The 26,263-nt window shown below is 41.6% G+C and overlaps 1 protein-coding gene across 4 annotated transcripts in view; it reads left to right on the top strand.

The window, feature by feature from the left end:
* MYO16 (myosin XVI) overlaps positions 1–26,263 on the top strand; it is a 539,163-nt gene that overhangs the window by 447,115 nt on the left and 65,785 nt on the right. For all 4 annotated transcript variants that reach the window (XM_082247038.1, XM_082247037.1, XM_082247039.1 and 1 more), the window contains exons 28-32: positions 8,408–8,510; positions 12,515–12,611; positions 17,241–17,481; positions 20,512–20,822; positions 21,688–22,836. In XM_082247038.1, coding sequence (XP_082103164.1) covers positions 8,408–8,510; positions 12,515–12,611; positions 17,241–17,481; positions 20,512–20,822; positions 21,688–22,836 — 1,901 coding nt within the window. The remainder of the gene's footprint in view (positions 1–8,407; positions 8,511–12,514; positions 12,612–17,240; positions 17,482–20,511; positions 20,823–21,687; positions 22,837–26,263) is intronic.

Here is a 26,263-nt window from a genome sequence, read left to right as displayed (position 1 = left end):
AGCCGCTACTGACAGTGTGAGGCGACTAAAGCCGAATAACGGCACTTCCTCATTTATATGTGACCTGCTGTGATTGGACACAGTCGATCACATACGTAAAGAGGCACGTCATTGACTCTTTACCGAGATCGGGATCGCGTCGTGTCCTAGCAACAGGGGCACGCGAGAGAGGCTGTTCTGGTGCGCCGTCATATGACGGCGTCCCAGAACAATAGCTACACTGCTCCGCCGTCATTTGACGGCGGGCGGGTAGCAAGTGGTTAAGGTACAAACAAAAAGGAGTTTATTGACTCTCACTCAAAACTCCTGGGAGAAAGGGGTAGGTTCAAAACACGCATTGCTGGCCTGCAGACTCAATAGCACAAAAAGAAGAAACACCAGTACAAAAAAGAGCAAAGATTCAAGCAATCTGTACATTCCTAATAGCAGTCAGGGATTTCCAATTACACTCTGCCCTAAATACTACTGACTCCTGTTTTCTGCCCTAATCACTGCAGCCCCCAGTTGTCCGTCATGCATACTACTGACATCCCCATTTTGTCTTACATATTACTGACCTCTACCCCCTGCAATAAAAACACACTGACCTTTGTACTCTGCCCTACATATTGCAAACTCCTTTACTCGGTCTTACATACTATTGACCCCTGTACTTGGCCATACATACTACTGACCCCTGTATCCTGCCCTACATACTACTGACCCCTGTACTCTGCCCTACATACTAATGACCCCTGTATTCTGCCCTACATACTACTGACCACTGTATCCTGCTGTCAGATCACTTCTTGGTAGAGGCCGAAATGCTGAGAGGGCTTCCCTTGCAGCTCGGTGCGAATCACCCCTGGAAGTGGGACAGGAGGTGACGCGTCCCAAGGAGCACTGGATGCTTGTGGAGTGCAGGTAAAGGTTCACAAGGATATCCTGGAACAACTTGCAGGGCCTTCAGGGAATCAAGCAATGTGCAGGTAAAAGCCAGGCCGAGGGTCATACACAGGTATCAGTCCAAACAGGTCGCCAAGACAAGGGGATTGAGCAGAAGCAAGTCCGTTGAGCAAGCCGGGATCGGTACACTGGAAGTCAGGCAGAGGACAAGAGAGCAAGGATGGTCACACAAGCCGAGGGTCAAACACTGGAGCAGGATCGAAGGGTCAGACGAAGCCGTGGGTCAAAGCCAGGAGAGAGAGCAGACAGGTCAGAAACAAGCCGGGTCAAACTGGAATCCAGGAAGTAGCAATGCACAGGAAACAGGAAGAGCTGAAGACAATCCAGCAATCAGATGGGCTGAGCAGAGTCCTTTTATAGGCCAGTGAATTAGTCTATGGCCTGAGTCCATTGCAGCCATTCGAAGTACTGGCGGAGTTGCCAGTTGCAGCATGGCCATTTCTCTGACAGTGCCCTCCCCCAAGGGGCAGCCTCCGGATGCCCAACCGGGCCAATCTTTCCGGGAATCTCCTGTGGAATTCCTGTACCAGCCTGGGGGCATGCAGGTTACTAGCGGGTTCCCAGGAATTGTCTTCAGTGGGGTAACCTTTCCATTTAATAAGATACTGTATGAGCTCACCCCTTCTTCGACAATCCAGAATGGTTTCCACTTCATATTCAGGTTCACCCTCCACTGAAACTGGAGGTGGAGGCAATTCTTCCCTCCCTGGGAAAGGGCTAGAAATTGCAGGCTTTAGCAGGGAAACATGGAATACAGGATGGATCTTGTATGAATTAGGTAAAGCCAGTTCAAAAGCCACAGGGTTTATCATCCTTTTGATTCTAAAAGGCCCAATAAACCTTGGTCCCAACTTTTTAGAAGGGCAAGATAGTCGTAGGTTGTTTGAGGAGAGCCACACCTTATCCCCGACCTTATACATAGGATTTTCCTTTTTCTTGCGGTCATAAAATTTCTTGTACTCCTGTTGGGCTTTGGATATGGAGTCCTGTAGCACCCGGTAGTTATCCCTGATAGCCATTATCCGGTCTTGCACTGCAGGAACTGATGTTTCTGAGAAAGCACTGGGCAAAAAAGAAGGATGGAACCCGTAATTCACCCAGAACGGGGTCTGGTTGGTTGCAGAATGCAGGGCGTTATTATACGCGAATTCCGCGCACGGAAGTAAAGAGACCCAGTTATCTTGGGAGCAAGTGCAAAAGCAACGTAGGTATTGTTCAAGGGTCTGGTTGGTCCTTTCCGTTTGACCATTACTCTGCGGGTGGTAGGCTGATGATAGGCATATCTTAATGGACAAGGATTTGCAAAGCTCTTTCCAGAATTTGGAAGTGAATTGGACGCCTCTGTCCGATACTATACTGTCCGGGAGACCGTGTAGCCTGACCACTTCTTTAATAAACATGTTAGCTGTTTCCACGGCAGAAGGTGTGCCAATCATAGGCAAAAAGTGCGCCATCTTCGAGAGACGGTCCACCACCACCAGGACAGTAGTGAAACCTTCTGAAGGTGGTAATTCCACTATAAAATCCATGGAAAGTTGCTTCCAGGGCTGTTCCGGGATGGGCAATGGCCTTAACAGGCCCCAGGACTTGGTCTTAGCCCCCTTGTTACGCTGACACGTAATACAAGAACCCACATAGGATTTACAGTCCCGAACTAAATTGGGCCACCAAAAGTGGCGCTGAATGAGTTCACATGTCTTCCTGACCCCGAAGTGCCCGGCAAGCTTGTGATTATGCAAAGTCTTTAGGACCTGTAGTCTGATCTGTGAAGGAACAAAAATCCTTTCTTGGAACCACAAGAATCCCCCGCGTTTTTCCAAGGAAGAGGTCCCAGGCTCGAGACATTGAACTGAGGCTTGCTTAATTGCTGATTGCAGATCCGTTTGAATAAGCAAAAAATTTTGAGCCGAGAGGATGGTGTTAGGTTCGGCTGTGTTTGGGGTATCTGGAAACATTCTGGACAAGGCGTCTGCTTTTCCGTTCTTGGACCCTGGCCTGTAAGTAAGATGAAAATTAAACCGGGAAAAGAACAAGGCCCATCGAGCTTGACGGGGTCTCAGGCGTCTTGCTGTCCTGAGGTATTCCAGGTTTTTGTGGTCTGTGAATATTAAAATGGGATGAGTAGCCCCTTCAAGCAAGTATCTCCACTCTTCCAAGGCACATTTGATGGCCAAGAGTTCCCGATCCCCTACGTCATAGTTTCTCTCCGGAGGTGTCATCTTCCGGGAAAAGAAAGCCACAGGGTGCAGAAGAGTCTTCGGGCCTTGTCTTTGAGATAAGATTGCTCCAGTGGCTATTTCTGAAGCATCCACTTCAAGCACATAAGGTAGGGTTGGATCAGGATGCTGGAGAATAGGTGCTGAGGTGAACAACGTCTTCAGTTTGTCAAAGGCCGTTTGAGCTTCCTGTGACCAATGGAAACGGACCTGTTGGCGGGTCAATTGGGTAATGGGGGAGATAATCATAGAGAACCCCTTCACGAACCTCCGATAGAAGTTAGCAAACTCCACAAAGCGTTGAACTCCTTTCTTATCACAGGGGGCTGGCCAATCGAGAATTGACTGCACTTTCTGTGGATCCATGGAAATGCCGTTTGTTGAGATAATGAGACCCAGGAATTGAATGGAGTCTTTCTCCAATTCGCATTTCTCTGGTTTCACATAAAGTCCGTGTTTCCTTAAAGTAAATAGTACCTTTTTAACATGGGTCCGGTGGAGTTCCAGAGTGGAGGAAAAAATGGGTATGTCATCTAGGTAGACAATCAGAAAGAGATCCAGGAATTCCCGAAAAATGTCATTAACTAGATGTTGGAAGGTAGCAGGGGCGTTACACAGCCCGAAAGGCATGACCAGGTATTCAAAATGGCCAAACCGCGTTCTGAACGCCGTCTTCCACTCATCTCCTTTCCTAATGCGAACAAGGTTGTAAGCTCCACGGAGATCCAATTTGGTAAAGATCCGAGCTGCCCGGAAACGTTGAAACAGTTCTGGGATAAGAGGTAGAGGATACCGGTTTTTAATAGTAATTTTATTAAGCTCCCGGTAATCTACACAAGGTCTTAGTGTGCCATCCTTTTTTTCGACAAAGAATATCCCGGCCCCTGCTGGTGAGGAGGAGGGGCGGATAAAACCCTTTTCCAAATTTTCGTTAATATAAATCCGGAGGGTTTCCAGCTCCTTCTCAGATAACGGGAATATCCTTCCGAAAGGAATCTCGGCTCCAGGCAGAAGTTCTACAGGGCAATCATAAGGCCTGTGAGGAGGCAGAGCTTCAGCCTTTTTTTTATCAAATACGTCCATGAATTCCTCATAAACTGCGGGGACATTTTCCGGGAGATCATGTACTGGTTGGACGGCCAGGCAAGCAGCAGAAGTATCAGATCCAGGTAGGAAACAATGGTTCAGGCAGTAATTAGACGTGAAGGAGATCCTTCTCTTAACCCAATCAATCTGTGGGTTGTGGGCCTGTAGCCAGGGAAGTCCTAAAATAATGGGAAACATTGGTGAGGAAAGGACGTCAAATCGTAGGAATTCCTGGTGAAGAGAATCTGTCGTGGTGAAGATGGGGCACGTCTCTTCAGTAACAGGCCCGGAACTGGGCAAAGAACCATCAGCCAGAAGAATATGGAGTCGCTGTTCCTTAGCTTGCATGGGGACACACAGTCTTTGAGCTAAAGAACGGTCCAGAAAGCAACTACATGCCCCGGAATCAACGATCGCCAGAAGCCGAATCTTCTTTTCTGCTACCTGTAGGGAGACAGGGAGAATAAGATGAGTAGGGGATGACCCAGCGACTTGACAGTTCAGCAGAGGCCGTGAATAGGACTTACTGGGTCTCACAGGACAATTGCGTAGGAAGTGGCCAGATTCCCCACAATAAAGGCAGAGGTTAGCTTGACGGCGACGTTGTCTTTCCTCGGGGGTCAAGGCAGAACGGATTAGACCAATCTGCATGGGTTCTCCTTCTGATCCCCCGGAGACAGAAGGCCCAGGATTGGGTGAAGCAGCAAGTGGGACTTTCGGGAGTACCCAGGTACCGCCCCTTGAAGGCGCTCTGAGCGTCTCTCCCGCAGGCGCCTGTCCAGTTGGATTGCCAGTGAGATTAGACCTTCCAAAGACGTAGGGGTTTCTACCCGAGCTAACTCGTCCTTAAGGGCTTCAGACAATCCGTGACGGTACTGGTACTTGAGTGCTGGCTCATTCCAGTCTGTATCCGCGGCCCATCTGCGGAAGTCAATGGTATAGTCCTCTACAGGACGTTTATTTTGTTGTAAGGCATGTAGGGCTGATTCAGCCGTAACAGTCCGTTGGGGGTCCTCATATAACTGGGCCATGGCCTGGAAGAAGGAGTCTACAGAGTTCAATGAGGGGCTCTTTTGCTCAAGGAGGTTATGGGCCCAGGTCTGGGGTTCTTCTGACAACAGAGAAATTATGAATCCTACTTTGACGGTCTCTGAAGAGAAGGTTCTGGGCTGAAGGGCTAAATACAAGAGACATGCATTCTTAAAGGATCTGAACCTTCTCCGTTCCCCACGGAAGCGTTCGGGTGTAGGTACCCTGGGTTCAGGTGGGAAAACCATGGCTGCCTGCGCAGGGCCGGCTGGTCCTTGCTGAGTGGAGGTGCCCCCGGAGCTAGCGGGCGGTTGATTAGGGTCGTAAGGAGAGGGTGCGCCAGCTAGGTTCAACACTCGACCCTCTAGTTGAAAATAACCGTCCTGCAGTCTCTGGACCGCCTGTGTTAAAGAGGAGACTTGCTGACAAAGAGCCTCGAGCTGGGAAGCACCTCTGTTGGCCTCTGACATGGCTGGATTGTACTGTCAGATCACTTCTTGGTAGAGGCCGAAATGCTGAGAGGGCTTCCCTTGCAGCTCGGTGCGAATCACCCCTGGAAGTGGGACAGGAGGTGACGCGTCCCAAGGAGCACTGGATGCTTGTGGAGTGCAGGTAAAGGTTCACAAGGATATCCTGGAACAACTTGCAGGGCCTTCAGGGAATCAAGCAATGTGCAGGTAAAAGCCAGGCCGAGGGTCATACACAGGTATCAGTCCAAACAGGTCGCCAAGACAAGGGGATTGAGCAGAAGCAAGTCCGTTGAGCAAGCCGGGATCGGTACACTGGAAGTCAGGCAGAGGACAAGAGAGCAAGGATGGTCACACAAGCCGAGGGTCAAACACTGGAGCAGGATCGAAGGGTCAGACGAAGCCGTGGGTGAAAGCCAGGAGAGAGAGCAGACAGGTCAGAAACAAGCCGGGTCAAACTGGAATCCAGGAAGTAGCAATGCACAGGAAACAGGAAGAGCTGAAGACAATCCAGCAATCAGATGGGCTGAGCAGAGTCCTTTTATAGGCCAGTGAATTAGTCTATGGCCTGAGTCCATTGCAGCCATTCGAAGTACTGGCGGAGTTGCCAGTTGCAGCATGGCCATTTCTCTGACACCTGCCCTCCAAAATACTAATCCCAGTATTCTGCCTTAATCACTGCTGACCTCTGTACTCTGCCCTACATACTATTAACCCTCTGTATTCTGTCTTACACACTACTGACACCTGTACTCTGCCTTACATACTACTGATTCCTGTACTTTGCCTTACATACTAGTGATCCCTGCACTATATCCTAAAAGTGGATGTAAACCCTCACATGAACTCAGTGAAGTGAACATCCTCAAATGATACACAGAGATGAAAAAAATCCTCCTACATACGTTTTACATGTATATCTGCAGTCTTCAGCTTCCTAGACCCTTCAGAAAGTGAATATGGTGTTAGAATGTTTTCTTCCTGTTTCAGCAGGTGTGGGGGAGTCTGGGTATACACCGTGTGAGAGCTTATTGGAGGAAAGGCACACACTCCCCTCCACATAGGCAAAAGAATGAAGAAACTTGCAGAGATATGCTGTAAATACACCTGCTCTCTGCTAATCTCTCTATAAGTTACCTCCCCAACACAAATTTCCAGCTGCTTTTATCTCACGTGTCGGAGAACTTGTAAGAAGGAATGGAGCAGCAGAAAGACACAGGCTTAGGGCTTTAGAGAGAGCTAAGTAAACACTACAGATATATGTGCATAGGTCAGATTTCATGAATGGGGTTTACATTCACTTTAATACCACTAATCCCTGCACTCTGACTTACATGCTATTGACCCCCTGAACTCTGTGTTACTTATTCCTGACCCCTGCACTCTGTGTTTCACTCTTACTAATGTCAAAGTACTTTTTTCTCCCCTTAGCATCATGGCATTTTTTTCCTCCCATTGATCAATGATGCCGGTAATTTTCCTCGAATGACCAACGACACTGGGCAGTTTTCTCCCTTTGACCAATGACTGGTACTGCCTGTACTCTGCCTTACATACTGCAAGCCTCTTTATCCTTCCCTACATATTACTAACCCCTGTGTTCTGCTGACCCTTGTACTCTGCCCTTTGGACCACTGACCCTCTGTACTCAGTCTTACACACTATTAACACCTGTGCTCTGCCTTCCAAACTACTGACTCCTTAGTGTTTTTTTTAGGCAAAAACACGTAAAAATATATACTGTGTGTGCAATGTGTGAGTGTTTATGCAGAAGATTAAATAATATATATATAAATACTGTTATTATTACACTTACTCAAAGTATCTTTTTTAGATGTACACATATTTTGTAATTTTTTTTCCTAAGTCAGCATATAGCTATCACTGCTACTGGAAGTTTGGTTAAGCCTATAAATATAGCTGTTAAGAAATTCATGGCTCAGATTAATTTTCCAGTCACCTTTGTAACACTATATGAATGTCTGTGATTGATAAGAGCTTATTTAAAATAAGAGAACCAAGGATGATTTATTAAATAATGTTTGACTATACAAATTGTAAAAGATCATTTGCTGACACAACTACTCATATGAATAATTTTGTGTAGAAATTATAAACTAGAGATTGTGTGACCTGACCCAACATAAATTACACAGTTGTCATCAGTATTGTGTTGGGAGAATGCTTGCGTTACTTCTAACGAGAGAAAGATAACACATCCTATCTTATAGCAATATGTGCTGAAACGAATATCTTCACCAGTATTCTCGATTTAAAATCATTATACCCATATTGCTTTCTGACTATGCAGTGGTTAGCCCTATTTCCTTGCAGCACTGAAGACTTGGTTTCTGGTATTCATTTTGTTTTCTTTATTCCGCTTTACATAAATTTTGGATATTACTCTCAGGTGTTCATGGATTTCTTTCAAGTTTTCATCCACAGTAAAAAAAAAAAAACAGTTCACAATAGTTTGTATAAGCCTAAGATTCTGTGCTTATAACTGTATTTATATTTCTAAGTACATTGAGGATATTTATACTGTGATTCTAACTTATAGTTTTTATACTTTTAAATGAGTGGTAGTTCTTATTTGAACTGCTTCTACCAATGGATTCTTATCTGCAATCAACCCTACATACTAACCCTTCACTTAAATTGTAGGTATAAGCACTTAACAGAAATTTTAACAAGAGAGAAACACAAAGCATCACAAGAAGAGAAATGCCGTCATGTTCTTGAGCAATGCAAACAACAGGGATGGCAGGTAAATCCTAGTGAAAATATATTTATGCACGGTAAATCTCATTAGCACATACTATTCTCTCTTCATTTTGTTCTTAGCTCTATGTCACATACGTTTTAGTGTACAGTATCTCCATGGTGGTCTTCTTTTTCAGGTAAAGCTCTGTGCTGCCCATTGAGAAAGCATTTTTTCAATCTTTTCAATTTCAGAATGTGTCTAGACCAGACTTTCCCAGCTAGGACTCCTCCAGAGGTTGGTAGGGGTTCGTTTGAACAATGAGACATTTCCACCTCCCATATTCTGGTTATCATAGTAGCTATCAGTAAGCAGGAATTTTTTCCACTGATTGCCAATGTCAGAAGAATTCTTCTCACTGACCACCACAGTAATATACAGTAAGCTGTAGATATAATAATTATTGGCAGGAGTTTCCTGAAACCTGAGTTTCTCTGTGGTATAAAGGTTGGCCATAGATTATGCATTTTTATTTCCTTATTAAGAAAATTACTTGATTCCCCCATCAACACAGCCAGTGTTGATGAGGGAATCCCTCCCACTTCACTATTGTATTCTGACATCAGGAGGTTTCCCTACCTTCCCTACCTACCTACAATGATCACTGCTGGTGACTAAAACCTCTGGCAGTGATCATCCAAAAAAAAAACTGACATGCTGGTTGTACTAGAGCTGATCGATAAACCGACTTCAGCACAACCAGCCTGTCCATAGATGGATCAAAATGCGGTTGGTTCCCGCTGAGCTGGCCGAATTTCGATCCATCTATGGCTGGCCCATCTATGGCTGCTTTATTTACCCCTATTTATTTTGCCTGTAACTTGGGATGAGCCAACAGTTTAGCCTAACCTAGGTTCAGCCTGATCTTTGGCTGTTTGCACATTCAGATAAATGCTCAAACGCTTGCCCATGCAGCCATCTGTCGAGCAGTGGCCCAAACCATATACAGAGCAGGTATTTCTACTGCTTCTATATATGACAGCTTACTGCTGTCGGCGGTTCCTTAGGTGGAAGCGGTTGCTGGCACCAGCTGCATTCTAAGAATTTATGGCTTCACTTTAAGCATTACTGAAATTATTGTTCCCAAATCAAAAAAGGAATTTAGAATTTTTTTTTGCTTTGGTACATGTCCACAGGGCAGTGCCCAGCCTCCTTCCCACCATGTATTTTATTTCACAATGCCTTGCCTAGTATAGTTACATATACAATTCCCATTACTGTTTTTTTTTAACTTTTGGGTGCCATTAATTATACTGGGATTCAAATTAAGCACCCAAACCTCACTCATGTTCCCTGAAACCTGCTTTAACTGAACCTAGGTGTGTTCGGCTTATTACTACCTGTAACCCACTTTCTGTCTTTGCTTGCTCAGTGTACTGTATCTATGAAGGAGCAGTATTGTCACCCTATGGTAGAAAGTTTGTAAGGACTACAAGACAACTCCCTCTCTTCTTATCTCCATAGCAAAATGGGAGGTGTTCTGTAGATCACAGAGAGAACTAGGCAGTTCTGAAAAAACTGCTTGAGATTGCAGTGCAGTCATCCTACTACAGGAAGTTTGAAGCTCACTGGATTTCTGGCAGGATAGGACAGACTTTTTTTCCACCTACTTAACAGATTATATTAAAAGTCTTTTATTGGTATATCTAACAGAGCAAAATTGGGGGTATGGTGGTTTTGAGAAATGCCACCCCCCCCCCCCCCTCTCCCTCCTCTAAACAGGATATTGCACTAACAATGTGGGTAAACAAAAGAACTGTAACCTTTGCTAAGTGGAAGAGTGGGTTTGATCATAAAGTTGGCTGTGGCTTCACCCAAGACATGGTCTCTGTGGACAACATACCAGCATCTAACGTGGATCATAAGTATATAGATGCACACCAGTACAGAAATACTAAAAGCTTTATGGAAAAAGAGATTAATAACAGTACATACTGTACATCCCATGTCCAAATAGATATTATCAACAAAGGACCAGATAGTTCTGGTGGCATTGTTTACATATACCCAGGTATAGTTACTGTAGTTATTAATAGGGATACCGCCAGATGAATGTTGCAGAGAATTCCAGTTGCAGGGGTACCTGAGAATGATGCAGCATCTGTTTTTGTGTCGGAGACCTGAAGGCAAGATCAGCGGTCATGGGGGATCCTCCAACTGTTGCTTAACCGGCCTGGAACAGAGCTTCTCATAGGCAGCAACTGTGGTGTGGCACTGGAACTTAGAGTCAGCCTCTGCACTTTAGTTTTGGCAGGAACTGTGGTGTGGCACTGGAACTCAGAGTTAGAATCTGTGCTTTAGTGTCTCCATAGTAGTTTCTAACCTGAAATGCATCCAGACCTCTAACTAATAGAAGTGGTTCTAGCCTGTGCTTGTTATTGATCCCTAATCTAAAATTAGCTAAAGAATCCCAGACCAGAAGAGACAGGGTTAGCTAGAATACCAGGAGCTGCACATGAACTATATTGCAATAAACAGGTTCATCTACTAATATACTGGAAGGTGACCACTACACACAAACCTAGCTATCTGGCACTGTACTTGGGAGATAATAACAATAGGATAGAGACTCATTCAGCACAAGGATTCAGAAATACACTCAAGAAGCTATGGGAAACTGCAGTTAAACTATTGGAACATACAGTAGGAATACTTGCACAATAGTCTCTTCTTTTGATCTTGGTGAGAATACAGCAGCAGTAGCAGCCCCTGTGTTTATGGCCTTGTGAAGCAGTTTCCTGTCTCTCTTCAATTCCTCCTTCTTTGGGGTTTCAAAGCCAACCTCCCAGTGATAGGTAGTGCTAATACATAATTATACATAACATTGTAATATTAGCAGCTAACAGTAGAGGGCAGCAGATCCCTACATGTATATACAACCAGAATGTATTGTCACTGTAGTACCAGGTAAAAAGGACTTAGTTTCCAACTATTCATTGGATTTCCAACCCAGTACCAGAGCATTATACTTGTGTAAGTTTTATACATTTGTATAAATTTTAAATTCTATAAGTGCTGTGATCACTATGAAGGCATTCACTTGCTGATTTTTCTGCCCGTGGCTCTTTCACTGACGTGGTCAGCAAGAAGCAGGGCCGAGGTAACAAGCCACAATATAGAGCTACAAACATTTTGCTTAAAGTCCTACACCTCAATGACATGTTATTTTGATCGTACACAACATGATGCCGGAAAACTTCCAAGCTGATGAGGGGAAAGGCTGTAAACAAGTAACTGTTAACATTTTTTAAAACTTCTTCTATGGAGATTTTTAAGTACCGTAGTGTGTCGCCATTCCACGAGTGTGCGCAGCTTTAAAGCAGTTTTAATGCATGACATGTTAGGTATCTATTTACTCAGCGTAACATCATCTTTCACATTATACAAAAAAGTTGGGCTAAGTTTATTGTTTCAGCTTTTTTTTAGTTCACGAAAAATGTACATTTGAAAGACCGCTGCACAAATACTGTATGACATAAAATGTTTGCAATTTTATTCTCCAGGGACTCTACTAAAAATATATATATATATATATATATATACATATATATATATATATATATATATATATATATATATATATATATATATATATGTGTAGATATATAGTGTTTGGGGGTTCTTAGCAATTTTCTAGCAAAAAAATACTGACTTTTCTAAGCAACAATTGTCAGAGAAAGGCTTAGGCATGAAGGGGTTAAAGTCATTTACTGAAACAAGTAAACATAACCAACCCAAAGATTTTTTTTAGAACACTCCCAGTACAATTAAGCAAGGATCATCACAAAATCCCACCATGCATCAAAGAAGAAAATCCAGTACAGCTGGATAAAGTATGACTTATTTTATACCATAGTAGTCACCAAAACTATAGAAATGGATACTTCTTCTTTTGCTACAAAGACCTCTCTCAAATCAAATCAGGGTCATGCTGCTGGATTTTCTTATCTATGGACACATACTCCTATTAGAGGCTATGTAAAGGTAACAAATATATTTACATGTTGCAGATTGGAACTCGCAAAGTGTTTATGAAATATTGGCAAGCTGATCAACTTAATGACATGTGTGTTCAGCTGCAGAGAAAAATTATACTATGTCAGAAAGGTAAGATTGTTTTCCATATTCATTTTATTATTACCACCAAACCACTGATTTCTACATGTAGCTTACTGCATGCAATCACCACCATCCATTAATTTGCTAAATGGTAATTTTGTACTGATTTACTGGATACTAAATTATGTGATGTAAATGTAGCTGTGCAAATGTATTTTTTAACAAATATTTTGAAACACATTTTGCAAAATGAGTTGAACGTGAGATCAAACAAATGCAGCTACATTTTTAAAGGCATCCGTTTGTATGATTTTCTCAGTAAGCACAGAAGTGTATTGGTAGATAGTTTCCATGGCAACCATTTCACACAACTATATCTTTTGCTGCAATATACACAGCCCATGGGGCAAAAGTAATTAGGTTTTTACCCTACTGTACTAAATTACTATTTAAATAAAAAAATACTTGTCATTTCCTGTTAAGCTCTGAAATGAGCACCCCTTTGAATTAATATTCATGAATCCCATAATTCTTATATGTTAAGTCATGAGTAATATGAAAAGTTTGTAGTGTGCTATATCTACAGTTCTTCAATATTAGAAGAAAGTAAGGACAGGCACAACTGTATATAACATTTGATGGTTTATTTATTTTTTAAATGCTTAGAAATTGGTTATGTAGAATCACAAACTGGATCATATTGCAGTGGTAACCTGCCACCTGATCATGTTAGGAAATGTATTTTTAATTCTATATTTTTTGTTTAGCCCCATATTATAAAATGATACTGAAAGTCGTTCCAAAAACTCTCATGGGTAAGCATCAAGAGGATACTATTCCTATCCCTATTATAGGTTACAACTATTTACCTAGAGATATTTGGACTATCCTGGTAACTAAATAAATACCCAAAGCATGTATCCAAATGGAAAGTATGAATCTTTAAGACAACAGTGTAAAAGAAAATGTTTTATATGTATCTACATATAAAAACACATAGGCCTAGTTCTTGCAGCATATACATAAAAATGAATACCATCTTTAACCCAAAGTACCTCCAGATATTATACTTAACCATATAGGTTTAATACAGTATATATTGTAGTGGGACTAGATTTTCTGTATAATTTTGTGAAATTCATTCACGGCCTCAGGAGAATATGAACGAATTCTGTATTATGAAATATTTGAAATCTTACAAATATTTTTGAATCAAAATATGAATAACAAGCACCAGTATTTACTTACTTTCATGTTGCATAGTGACTAGGCATATAGTAAAAAGAACCTCCTAGATTGCTGCAAAGCTATATATAGCATCAAAGAACACAATAGTGTTTGTAAAGGTACAAATAATAATATTGCACTGCCTCATTACAATTATTAGTATTTTATTTCTGCCAGCAAATGCTCTGATAAACCTGGTTGATCCTGCCTGTGTCACTACTCTTACAAGTAAACTGACCACGTTAGCATGGCAGCCTATCCAGGCTATCATGGTCAGTCTGCGTCTTGCATCATCTTGCTCAAGATACAGGCATGCTGCATAAAAGCATAGTGTGCCTGTATCTTCCATAGTCAGTGCAGAGCCACCCCCAGTCCATTCCTACTCATGGATGGGGAAAAGAGAAAGTGACGTCTGCTGCCAGGTCTGAGAGCATTCCATTGCCATGGAAACACAGACACTGGGTGGCAATGTCACTTCCGGTCCTGATATAAATACCCTGACACTGAACTCGCTCACTGGCAGGTCCATGCTTTGCTGTGGAACCGAGAGCAATCACGTGACCTACAGGTATAAGGTAGCACAGTTCAGTAAGGGCATTTTAAAAATAACTTTGATATATGTAAAATTACTGTGCCACTGTCTGCAGAAGCAGCTGCGGACAATACAATACAACAATATTGTTAAACAACTAAAATCAAAAAACAAGTGCCATGCTATGAAGGAAGGAAGTGTCAGAATGCTTTAACACGTAAAGTGCTACATCAAAACTGTATGGGTCTGTGCAAAAAATAAAGTGCAAAATGCTATATGTGCAAAATACAGACAATATACTGCCCATAAACATCACAAAAATCATTAAAGAATGTTGAAAAAGTGCAAAGTCCTTGAAATAGTGATCGAATCAAGAGTAAAGTCCGTATCCAAAAAAAGAGAGGTCTGTGTTCAGAGATAGAAGGATATCACCAAAGGTTACCATAAAGGGAAGTCAGCAGTGCTTACCAGAAATCATGGACTCTACTGTGGGTATCAAAGAGTCATACATGCAGGAGGTTTTTGCTTTAATGGTACAACATCATTAAAGGGTTGGCAGCTTCTCTTCAAGTCTCTCGGATACCCAGAAAAACAAAAGGTCTCCTCATAGTGTAATATCAAAACCAGGCTTTATTTAAAAGTAGAAAACATATACTTTCTATGCAAATAGCAGACAATTCAATTGTGATCACAAACGGTCTCCAACAGGCGCAATATCATAAAATAAACTCACTCCAACCCAGTTAAGACTAGTGTCTTGGGCTGTGCAATGTGATCTGTACTTCAAACACACAATATCTGGTTTACTGTCTTCTACAGTTCAAATTTAGGCAAAGATGTATGTATTAGTTTAGCTAGACATGATGTCTGCTAAATGTCAATCTGTGTTGAGTAGGTATTAAGGCAGTGATGTGCTGGCTCTACCTGACTCCTCCCACAGGCCAATGCATGGCAGAATGAGAAGACCAAGGATGGTCATGTGACTTATTTTTTCTCTCCATCCTAAAGTAGAAAACTTTTAAATAAATATGGAGATTAGGTAAGAAAATCATACAGGAGGTAATACTAAAATATAGATTTCTGTAGACTGGACTTCTGTTTAAATCCCGGTTGCCTTTTTGGAATCTATATGTGAATCTCTGCAGATCAGCCATGCTATGTAGAAAATGTAATAAAGTGGTTATTCCTTTAAATGAGTAATTTATTAGTTTTGCATATAAAAGGGGAGTTCCTCCCCCCCACCAAAAAAATTAAATGTCAGCAGCTAAAAATACTGTATTGTAGTGGCTCACTTTTAATATTAGGACACTTAGCTGTCCAGGAATCCCGCAATGTCCACACCCCAGCCGATTTTCAAATCAGCTCTCCAATGCATCCTCCGCTATTCGTGGTAAGGGAAACCGGCAGTAAAGCCTTTTGGCTTCATAACTGGTTCCCTACTGTGCATGTGCAAAGCTCGCTGCGCTTTCTAACTGGCCAGGCAGAGGAGGAAGGGGGCTGAACTTCTAAAGAATCTCACCGCTGCAAAGTCTCCCGAAAGTGGGGACGGGTACCTGTCATAAACCAGTACCCGCTCCCCCCTTCCCCATTTGAAAGGTGCCACATGTGGCATCCGAGGGGGAGGAAGCAAACAAGCGGAGCATCTTCTTTTGGGTGGAGATCTGCTTTAACCACTTGCCGACTGGCTGCCGTAGTTTTACTGTGGCAGGTCCGCTCTGTTACGTGAAATGACATACCCATATGTCGCTTCGTGTAGCAGATAGTGGGGGTGCGATAGTTGGCTAGAGGGGGAGCCAATCCGTGGGTCCGGCGGACGCAATGTCCACTGGGCACCCGCGATCGCTCCCCATGGATACAGAATGGTGGTCTGCCGATGTAAACCAGGCAGAACGCTGTTCTGTCAGTGATGAACACAGGTATCCTGTGTTCCTCCTATTTAGGAACACAGGTCTCTTTGTTCATCCAGTGAGTAAATCCCCTACACAGTTAGAATGCATCCCCATGGCACATTATTAACCCTTTGATTACCCCTGGTGTTAACCCCCTCCCCTGTTAGTGTCATTAGTACAGTAACAGTGCATATTTTTAGCACTAAATACTATAGTAATGTCACCGGTCCCCTCAAAAGTGTCAGTTAGGTGTCCAATCTGCCGGCTGCAATGTTGCTGTCCCGCTAAAAATCGCTGATCGCCGCCATTACTAGTAAAAAAAAAAAAAATATGTAGCAGAATACATATTGGCCTAAATTGATGAAGAAATATATATATATATTTTTTATTTTTCTTTACTGGGAATGTATTATAGCAGAAAGTAAAAAAAATATATATTTTTTTTTTCAGAATTGTCACTCTTTTTTTTGTTTATAGCTCAAAAAAAAAAATGCAGAGATGATCAAATACCACCAAAAGAAAGCTCTATTTGTGAGAAAGAAAGGACATCAATTTTATTTGGGTACAGCATCGCACGACCACACAATTGTCAGTTAAAGTAATGCAGTGTCATATCGCAAAAAATGGCCTGGTCATTAAGGGGGTAAAACCCTCCGGTCTTTAAGTGGTTAAAGATTGCTGTAAGTTGAATTGTGATGTTTAACTGACCAATTGTCAAAGATCAGGCCATTCTGTGCTTTGTGTATACTTCTTAATCCTGTTCAGGATCAAATCACTGGTTGTAGGTTTACTACTGTACATACACTGACAAATACTATCAACATATCTATATGATCATTATTTAAGTATTTTTGATTTGCTATTGTATTGAGATTTTTACTGTAGACTTTCTTTCCTCAGCAAGGCTGTGTAAACCTGCTGACTGACACCGTGTAGTAGAAGTAGGCCACTTGTAGACATGTTAAAAGTAAAGGACAACACTAGTAAGTATCAATTTAGTTCTAACTTCTTTTTCTTTTTTCATATTAGTTATAAGGATGTTTTTAGCTCGTCAACAGTTGCGACATAGAATGAACATTAAGCAAAATGAAGTTACTTGCATAGAAGACTTCCTTCTGTCTGTAGAGCACACGGGGCAACAAACCTACAATTCACTGGTTATCCAAAATGCAGCTGACATTGCTCAAGAAAAAGACAGACTTTGCTCTGATTCAGAGGCTGCTAGCAACACACCAGTACCATCTTTGGATAAGGAAGACAATCCTAACAGGTAAATGTTTGCATGATATGAAAGAGCACAATATCTGTAGATAAGAATAAAGAAGAAGATTTTTTTGCTATTCATAAATCGGAAAATCTGAAAATCAGTTTATATGAAATGTGGCTACTTGACCTTTCAAACACATTGTAAGAGTATGCCCATAATTCAGTTTGGCAATTATAGATAGTAATTTCTAATATACAAGGCAAGCACCAAAGAAATTTCCATTGGTTCACCTTTTCTTTTTTTAAATATGAAAGTATTGCCCCTACTAAAATTGTTTTCTTCCGGGTTTGCGGGGTCTGGCCCTGTTGAGTGGCCAGAGCCGTGATGGTTTCACTCCCACACACACGTGGACCCGCCTGTTTGTAGCATGGGCTCTGAAGGTGACGTTGATGACATCATCAGCTGCATGCAGTCTAAATATCTCCTAAACTGTGCACGTTTAGGAGATATTCACAGTACCTACAGGTAAGCCTTATTATAGGCTTACCTGTAGGTGCAAATAAAAAGAGAGAGTTTACTTCCTCTTTAAATAAGAGTTGGCTTAATAAAGGATGCAGCAATTACTTTTTTTAATACTCGGCTCCCATTGACATCATTGGGATTCGGCACTAGAAATTCATACGTTTGCGTGTTGTTTACAAACAGACAAAATCACCGGATGCTATCATTTTGCTTTGTAAATGTAATTGTTTTCGTAGTAAGTTGTATACATTGCACAGCTTTGTCACTTCACAGACAGGTTCACAGCATCCTCTAGGCATGTTTTTTAGTACTATTCATTATTATTAAAATGTATTAAGCATTAATAAAATCCCTGCTCCTAGCCAAATTACATTTTTAAATAATTTTTACATGGCCATTACTGTTTTTAGCCCTCAGCTCCAATTGACTTCAAAGGGATTCATACTCGGCACCTGAACTTTTGTTATCTTCAATAAACCTGTCCCTAACCAAATCCTGGTTCATTCAACTGATCACTAAAAATAAGCCAAGTTTTTCTTGTTAAGTAAAGTGGAATCAGTAGATGAAAAACGGTCAGGTAAAAGCTTAATTAAAAACAGTGAAGTTTAAAAAAAAGCCTCAGACATCGTTGTTGCATTTAAGTGACCCTAAGGGCTCTTTCACACACTATGTCCATCAAACGGACTCCGCTTTTCTCAGCGGGGGATCGAGCTGCCGATCCCCCGCTGAGCAGAAGGATGACAGCTGTGTCTCCGCGCTGTGTGCGGAGACACAGCTGTCAGTTCCCCATGCATCTCTATGGGGAAAATCGGACGGTCCGTTTTCATCCGATCCCATCCGATCCGATCCGCTGGACGGATGGAAAAAAGGGTTTCCATCCGTCCAGATTTGACGGATCGGGTCGGATGTCAGCGGACATGTCTCCGCTGACATCCGATGCCCCATAGGAATGCATGGGGGGACCGTTCAGATCCGCCAAAAAGACGAACAGGCGGATCTGAACGGTCCGCCTGTGTGAAAGGGGCCTAAGACATTCATAAAAAAACTAGCAGATACAAGGACAGGGCTGGCTAAAGAATATGAAATACATGTTGTCTTGGCTATTACCTTTCTTTAATTCCATTGTATATGCCTGTGTTCTCTACTCAGTGCTCTTGTAAAAAGAAAATAAAGAATTTATAAAAATCATTCATGCTACAAACGAAAGAAAAATGTTAGCACTAAATAACAATGCCTAAATAGGAGCATTGTTCCTATTTCATAGGGGTGCCCACACTGGGACGGTAATCAATTTCTTTCACTCCCATCTAAGGGCAGTTCATTTATTTGGCCTACAGCTGTATATAATTGACAAAAATAGGCACTGGAGTTTCTCAGCTAGCCACATCAAGATCTGGGCTGATCATTCTCAATCATTTTAGCTAAGTGCATATCACTGTCAAGTAAGTCAAATTGAAAAAAAAAATATTAATAATGGTGTCTATAGAGGCAATCCTAAAAACAGTGCTGACAAAAAGTGGAGACAAATGAGACATCCAGGTTGCTGAGCTAGGATGGGTGTGGATTTGACATTTATAGTTACATTTTTTAAAGCTGCACTCCGGGCAAACAAAATATAAAGCAGCTCTGTAAAAATGAGTTTAATAAATTGTATTTATTTAACATGTGAACAGTGTAAGGCTCCTAATTTGACTTGGTATCAGCCTCTTTCAGTACTTGTATAGCAAAGCTCAAGGCAGTGGAAAATGAGCACAGGGAGCCAATCAGATGTGTTGCAGTGCAAGGAACATGATGATAGGAGGAGAAAGCAGAGTGACAGAGAGTTGTGCTTATTACTACTCTGCTTCTCCTTTTATTGTCCAGTTAAGTGAAAGTGAAACAGCAGTGAAGAAAGAATAGTTCCACTACCATGCCAGACAGGACAATGCCTTGTGGCAGATCTGTGTAAATATCAGGGTTGGATTACTATTATTATTCTACAAGATTTATAAAGCACTAACAGTTTGTGTATCGCTTTACAATATAAAGGGAGACAATATAGCAACAAAACAAGAGGGAGCTTACATTTGTAAGCTTGTAAGATTGCAAGCTCCCCTGCTTCTGGGAGCTTACAATCTAATAGGGAGGGGCTGGTGGAACATAAGGTAATGATGAGAAGGGAAGAGCGGAAGGGAAAAATAGAAGATTTGGTTGTTAACTGAATGCAGGATAGGCTTCCCTGAAGAGATGAGTTTTCAGGGATCACATAAAAGTGGACAGATTAAGAGATAGCCAGACAAATTGGGGTAGGGAGATTTAGAGGATGGGAAAGGAGGGAGAAGTCATAGATATGAGCATGGGAGGAGGAGACAATGGAACTAGAGAACAGGAGGTCTTGAGAGGAGCGGAGAGGACAGTTTGGGTGATATTTGGAGACAAGATTGGTGATGTAGATGGATGGATAGTCATAAAAATCTTTTTGACAGTTACAACAATTCTTATATGTGTATTTTATCTGTGTAGTTAGCTGTTTGCCAGAATTCAATTCTAAAGCTTTATGAGCAATACTGTTGGAACTTCTCTTTGTTTTAGAAATGAAGACATGGGTAAAAGAATGTTGAAAAGCACTTTTGGAGGATATCGTTCCACACCTAACTTGTTTCATTCAGATTCAATTACAATTCCACTAAGTGTGGGTAGCTTGGCACAGTCTGCACCTGGAACATCTGGCAGATCCATGTCTCTGCACACAGTCTTAAGTTTAGATGACAGTGGTAATCTACAGTCACCTCGAAAACAACCTCCTCCAAAACCAAAGAGAAACCCTACTACAAGATTAAGTGCTTCTTATGAAGCTGTTAGTGCGTGTCTTATTGCTGCAGCCAAGGATCTTGATAATGATGGTGAGAACTATTTCTATGGACTTACATTAAGTATATACAGCACAAGCAGTCATATTCTAAGACATAGTGATGTAACATCAATAATTACAATTAAAACTACTGAAAAGCAATGAATGTTATTGTTACACAATTTATGTTTGATTTAGAACAATAAAATGTTAATTTGAAAGTAATGTTATTATTTGGTTTAAAGGGTTGGGGTAAGATTTGACTGGAAGATAGGTTTGGATATAGTATAGTCTAGTTAAAACCCACTTTCAGTTTTTTGGGTTTTTTTTTAATCTGTGTCTCTTTTAAGGGATTTGTCTTTATGTCCTGCCTTCTACAGTCAACAAGAAATGAGAGGAGATCTTCCTAAAGTAGTAAAATTCCTCCTTTAACAGTTGTTGCAGGAAAAAATGCCCCAATTGGAAGGTTTCCCTTTTTCTCCTATCCTAATGAAAACTCAAAGTTCTGGGTTTTCCCATTACTGTATATCCCCCTAATTGTGGTCACCATGACAAATAGAGAGTAAATGTTCCTAGCTGGGACACAGACAGCAGTAAAAACCTAACAGGGATTCTTTGGCATCACTACTTTCTTCAAAATGTAAAAAAAAAGTTTTGGCTTTGGACACACTTATATATATATATATATATGTTTTAAGGTTTCTTTATCGTCTGTCCTCTCTTCCACCTCTGTCTCTCTTCTTTTTCTTTCCTTTTCCTTTTTCTTTTTCTCCCTCTCTTCTTCACACTCCATTCCCCTCCCTCTTCTTTCTTACTCTCTCTGTTCTTCTCTTTCTGTTCTACTCCTTCTGTTATCCTCCTCTTCATATTCTTTTCCTCCTTCTATCTTAAACTATTATATTGTTTTCCTGTTTTAGCTCTGTATCGGCCAAGACCACATAGTGATGATTACAGCACCATGAAAAAAATTCCACCACCAAAACCAAAGAGAAGTCCCAATACAAAGCTGAGTGGCTCCTATGAGGAGATATCTGTCCATAGATTTGGTGAAGGAAAATCATTAAGTGTGCTAGTCAGAAAATGCAGTCGGGATATGGGAACCATGCAAAGAGCTGCCTCTGCAGATGGACCACATCCAGGGATGCTGTCTGTATATATGTCACAGGATGAAGATGATAATGAGCCTGTGTATATAGAAATGGTTGGTAATGCTAAGAAGAGTTGTCCACCCGAAGCCTGCAGTCCAGAACAAGGAGAAGCTGTATATGAGGAGATGAAATATTTCAATCCTGATCAGATAAATAGTAATACTGTGCAGACCAGTGCCTCACAAACTTTTTTGTCAAATATGAACTTAGTTGATGGCTGTGCCATGAGTAAAAAAGAGGATGGCCAGTGCAGGGAAACATATGACATACCAGCTCCATTTCCAAACCTCCTTCCTCATCGACCTCCTCTGCTGGCATTTCCTCCTGCCCCAGTAACTTGTTCTCCTGCATCTGATGAGTCCCCCTTGACTCCATTGGAAGTAATAAAACTCCCTGTACTTGAAACCAACATAAACTATTCTATACAGCCAGAATGTTCAAGTCCAATATCTCCTCAGTGTGCAAAATATCAAAAAGGGGACGGTGAAAGACCATCAACACCAGCACAAAGTGCACTTTGTGTTACAAGCAAGATGTCCCCACCATCTACGCCTCCACTGCAACCAACCTCAGCTTCTTACAGTTCCACTACACACTTTACTTTTCCCACTGAGACTCCATATGCCTTGTTAGTTAATTCTGCAAAGAGGTCTATTCATACAGATACTCTAAAAACACTTTGTAGACCTAGTCCTTCTGTAACTGATACTTCTTCTAGCACAGTGACCAAATTAACCTTTTCTTCACCGGTAAAAATTCCAAGGACTATTCAAACTAAATCTCCTTCTGTGTTTCCAGCCAGTGTAACCAACATTAGCAATGTGACAAGTCCTCTGGATGAGTTAACAACCCTCTTTAACTCAGGGAGGAGTTTACTGAGAAAATCGGCAGCTGGCAGGAAAATTCGCGAGTTGGAAGGTATGAAAGAAATACAGTGACTTCTTTTGCTAAGTTTTGATATTATTGCACTTTATTTTGACAAGACTGATTCCCAAAAAATAATGAAGCAGTTGGCCAATGCAGATAGTCAGGTTTAATTTTGAATATAAAGCAAGATATCTAAATTCATTTGCTTTAGTTTTCTCCAGTTTTTGTAATTTCGTGCTTATGTAATTTTTTACATTCTTTGAGTGCCATTGGTTGTGTGCCTTCAGGCTCAAGTGACACAAATCTAACCCTGATAATGTATTGTTTGTTGTGGTAAATTATATTTTTATATTATTCTGTATATTCCATTAGGAATGCATTCAGTCAGCTATAACTCTTTAATTTAAAAATGACATATGTATCCCTTGTGTGCCGGGAATTTTGACAACTGCAAGGAGTTTTGTTTCTACCAATGTCCAGGAAGGGCTGGGTTAATAAAATGTTTACAAGTTGGATAGACATGTATGACTGGCTGCAGATCCTTTTCAAAGGCTTTGTGCCAAACACAAAATGAATAATGGTTGCATTTCTGTTGAGATAGCCACTCTGCTCCATATACACTTTTACAGGTGCATCGATGAATCATTCCACCATACCATATTGTTATAGTCTTCTCAAAATTATTATTTGTAAATTAAACTACTTTTACTAAACACATTTCTACACCATGCCATGCCATATAAACACAAGTCAAACTTTTACACTGCAAAATAAAATGAAAGGAACGCTTTGTTTTAATAGTATAACGTCAAGTCAATTAAACTCCTGGGATATTGATCTGGTCATTTAAGTAGCAGAGGGGGTTGTTAATCAGTTTCAGCTGCTTTGGTGCTAATGAAATTACCAACAGGGACACTAGATGGGCAACAATGAGACAACCTCCAAAACAGAAAGGTTTTACAGGTGCAGGCCACTGACATTTTTTTCCCTACTCATCATTTCTGACTATTTTTCACTAGTTTTGCATTTGGCTAGAGTCAGTGTCACTACTGGTAGCATGAGGCAATACCTGGACCCTATAGAGGTCCAGGTATTGCCTCAACTCCTCCAGGATGGCACATCAATACATGCCATTTCCAGAAGGTTTTCTGTGTCTCCCACAACAGTCTCAAGAGCATAGAGGAGATTGTAGAAACCAGGCAGGTACTCCAGGAGAGCTGGATAAGGCCAAAGAAGGTCCCTAACCCTACAGCAGGACAGGTATCTGCTCCTTTTGAGCTAGGAGGAACAGGATTAGCACTGCCAGAGCCCTACAAAATTACCTCCAGCAGTCCACGGATGTGAATTTCTCTGACCACACAATCAGAAACACACTTTATGAGGGTGGCCTGAGGGCACAACGTCCTCTAGTGGGCCCTGTGCTCACTGCCCGGCATTGTGGAGCTTAAATGGCATTGGCTATTGAACATCAGAAACTGGTGCTCTTTGCTTTTCACAGATGAGCGAAGATTCACCCTGAGCACATGTGACAGATGTGAAAGGGTCTGGAGAAGTGGAGGAGAACTTTATACTGCCTGTAACATTGTTCAGCATTACCGGTTTGGTGGTGGGTCAGTGATGGTCTGGGGAGACATATCCATGGAGGGATGCACAGACTTCTACAGGCTAGGCAATGGCATCATGACTGCCATTAGGTATAGGGATGAAATCTTTGGACCCATTGTCAGACCCTACAATGGTGCAGTGGGCCCTGGGTTCCTCTTGGTGCATGACAATACCCGGCCTCATGTGGGGTAAGTATGCAGCCAGTTCCTGGAGGATGAAGGAATTAATACCATTGAATGGCCCCCACACTCGCCTGACCTAAATCCAATAGAACACCTCTGGGACATTATGTTTTGCTCCATCTGACACCAGCAGGTTGCACCTCTGTCTGTTCAGGAGCTCAGTGATGCCCTGGTTCAGATCTGGAAATATCCCAGGACACCATCCGTTGTCTCAAAAGGAGCATGCCCCAATGTTTTCAGGCATGCAAACAAGCCTGTTGGGCCATACAAACTACTGAGTACCATTTTGAGTCGCTGCAATGAAATTCATGCAAAATGAGCTAGCCTGCTGCACCATTTTTTCACTTTGATTTTTGGGATGTCTTTGAATTTATCCCTATGTAGGTTGATAATTTTCCTTTCCATTCAATTATCTTGCATACTTTCGTTCCTAACACATTACCCAATCCATATCAATATAGATATCCAGCATGATATTTTACCCCATTGAAATGTGATGTGTTTTCAAAGTGTTGCTTAATTTTTTTGAGCAGTGTATTTTAAGTTTTTGTTGATTTCTGTGCCCCTTACTGGATAGATTTACCTCTTCTAGGGAGGGAGGATTTTCCTTCTCTTAGTAGAGAGTCCCTCTTCTTGTTGTGCTTTCCCTAAGCTTTCCAAGCTGAAAAAAAAATCTTGGCTATACATTTGTTTTAAACAATATAGATGGAGTTACACATGGGTGTGCATACTGCTAAGATGTATGTATGTATGTTACAGACCCAACAGTATTAGTGAGAAGGTAGAGCTGTAGGGCTGTAGAGATTGGGCCAGTGATAGTAATGGAAGATATCAGGTACCCTGAAATTGACTAGTAAGTTTGGCAGTGGTGACGGAAGGTATAATGATGAATCTGCTTAGACAACCTTTTATTAGATTGTTTGCTTGGATTTACATGCCCAAAATGTCCATTCAATACAGTTTTATTACACATGGGGGGGGGGGGTATCTATCTATATATTATCTATCTATTTATCTATCTCTCTATCTCTCCTGTCTGTCTGTCTATATTGTATATGGACAATCTGGTGCAGCTCTGCTTAGAAACCAATCTAACAAGCTGAAATTAGAAGCTGATTGGCTACCATGACACCAGGTTGTGACTGCTCCAGTTTTAGTAAAGTGTGATTTTTTAAATTTGTTTTTGCTTATGGTATTGCTCTGTTTTAATGGTTTAATGGTTTACAAACCTATGCTCTGTTGTGTCTGTGGGTGATGGATTTTGTGCGTGTGTGTTTGTGTGTGTGTGTGTGTGGGGGGGGGGGGGTTGTATAAGCTGTATGAGACTCACTCCACTCATTGGGACTGAAGATCAGGAAAACACTGACCCTTCTCTACTCTATCCTATCTTACTTATGGGTCATGAAGGCTGTTTGAGCTACTATCCCTCTCTGGGCTCTGATCACCAGCTACTTGTAAAACGTTAGCTTGGATTATGCTCATGGTCATGCCATATTCAAAAAATTCAAGTACTGTGAACTTACAATGCATCAAGCTGTTATTAAAACACTTACCAATGATCCAAGATGCCAAATTAAACCATATCAACACTATGGCTATTATGGTTAGTTTATTTATTTATTGCCATTCAAATCTGTCAACCTTCAAAGGCAGGCTACACTATTTAAACCAGCTGACACTTCTAACCACTA

This window comes from Pelophylax lessonae, assembly GCF_965119305.1.
Source record: "Pelophylax lessonae genome assembly, chromosome: 2".
In the NCBI taxonomy this organism is placed as follows: Eukaryota; Metazoa; Chordata; class Amphibia; order Anura; family Ranidae; genus Pelophylax; species Pelophylax lessonae.
This window is presented reverse-complemented; position numbering and strand designations above follow the sequence as displayed.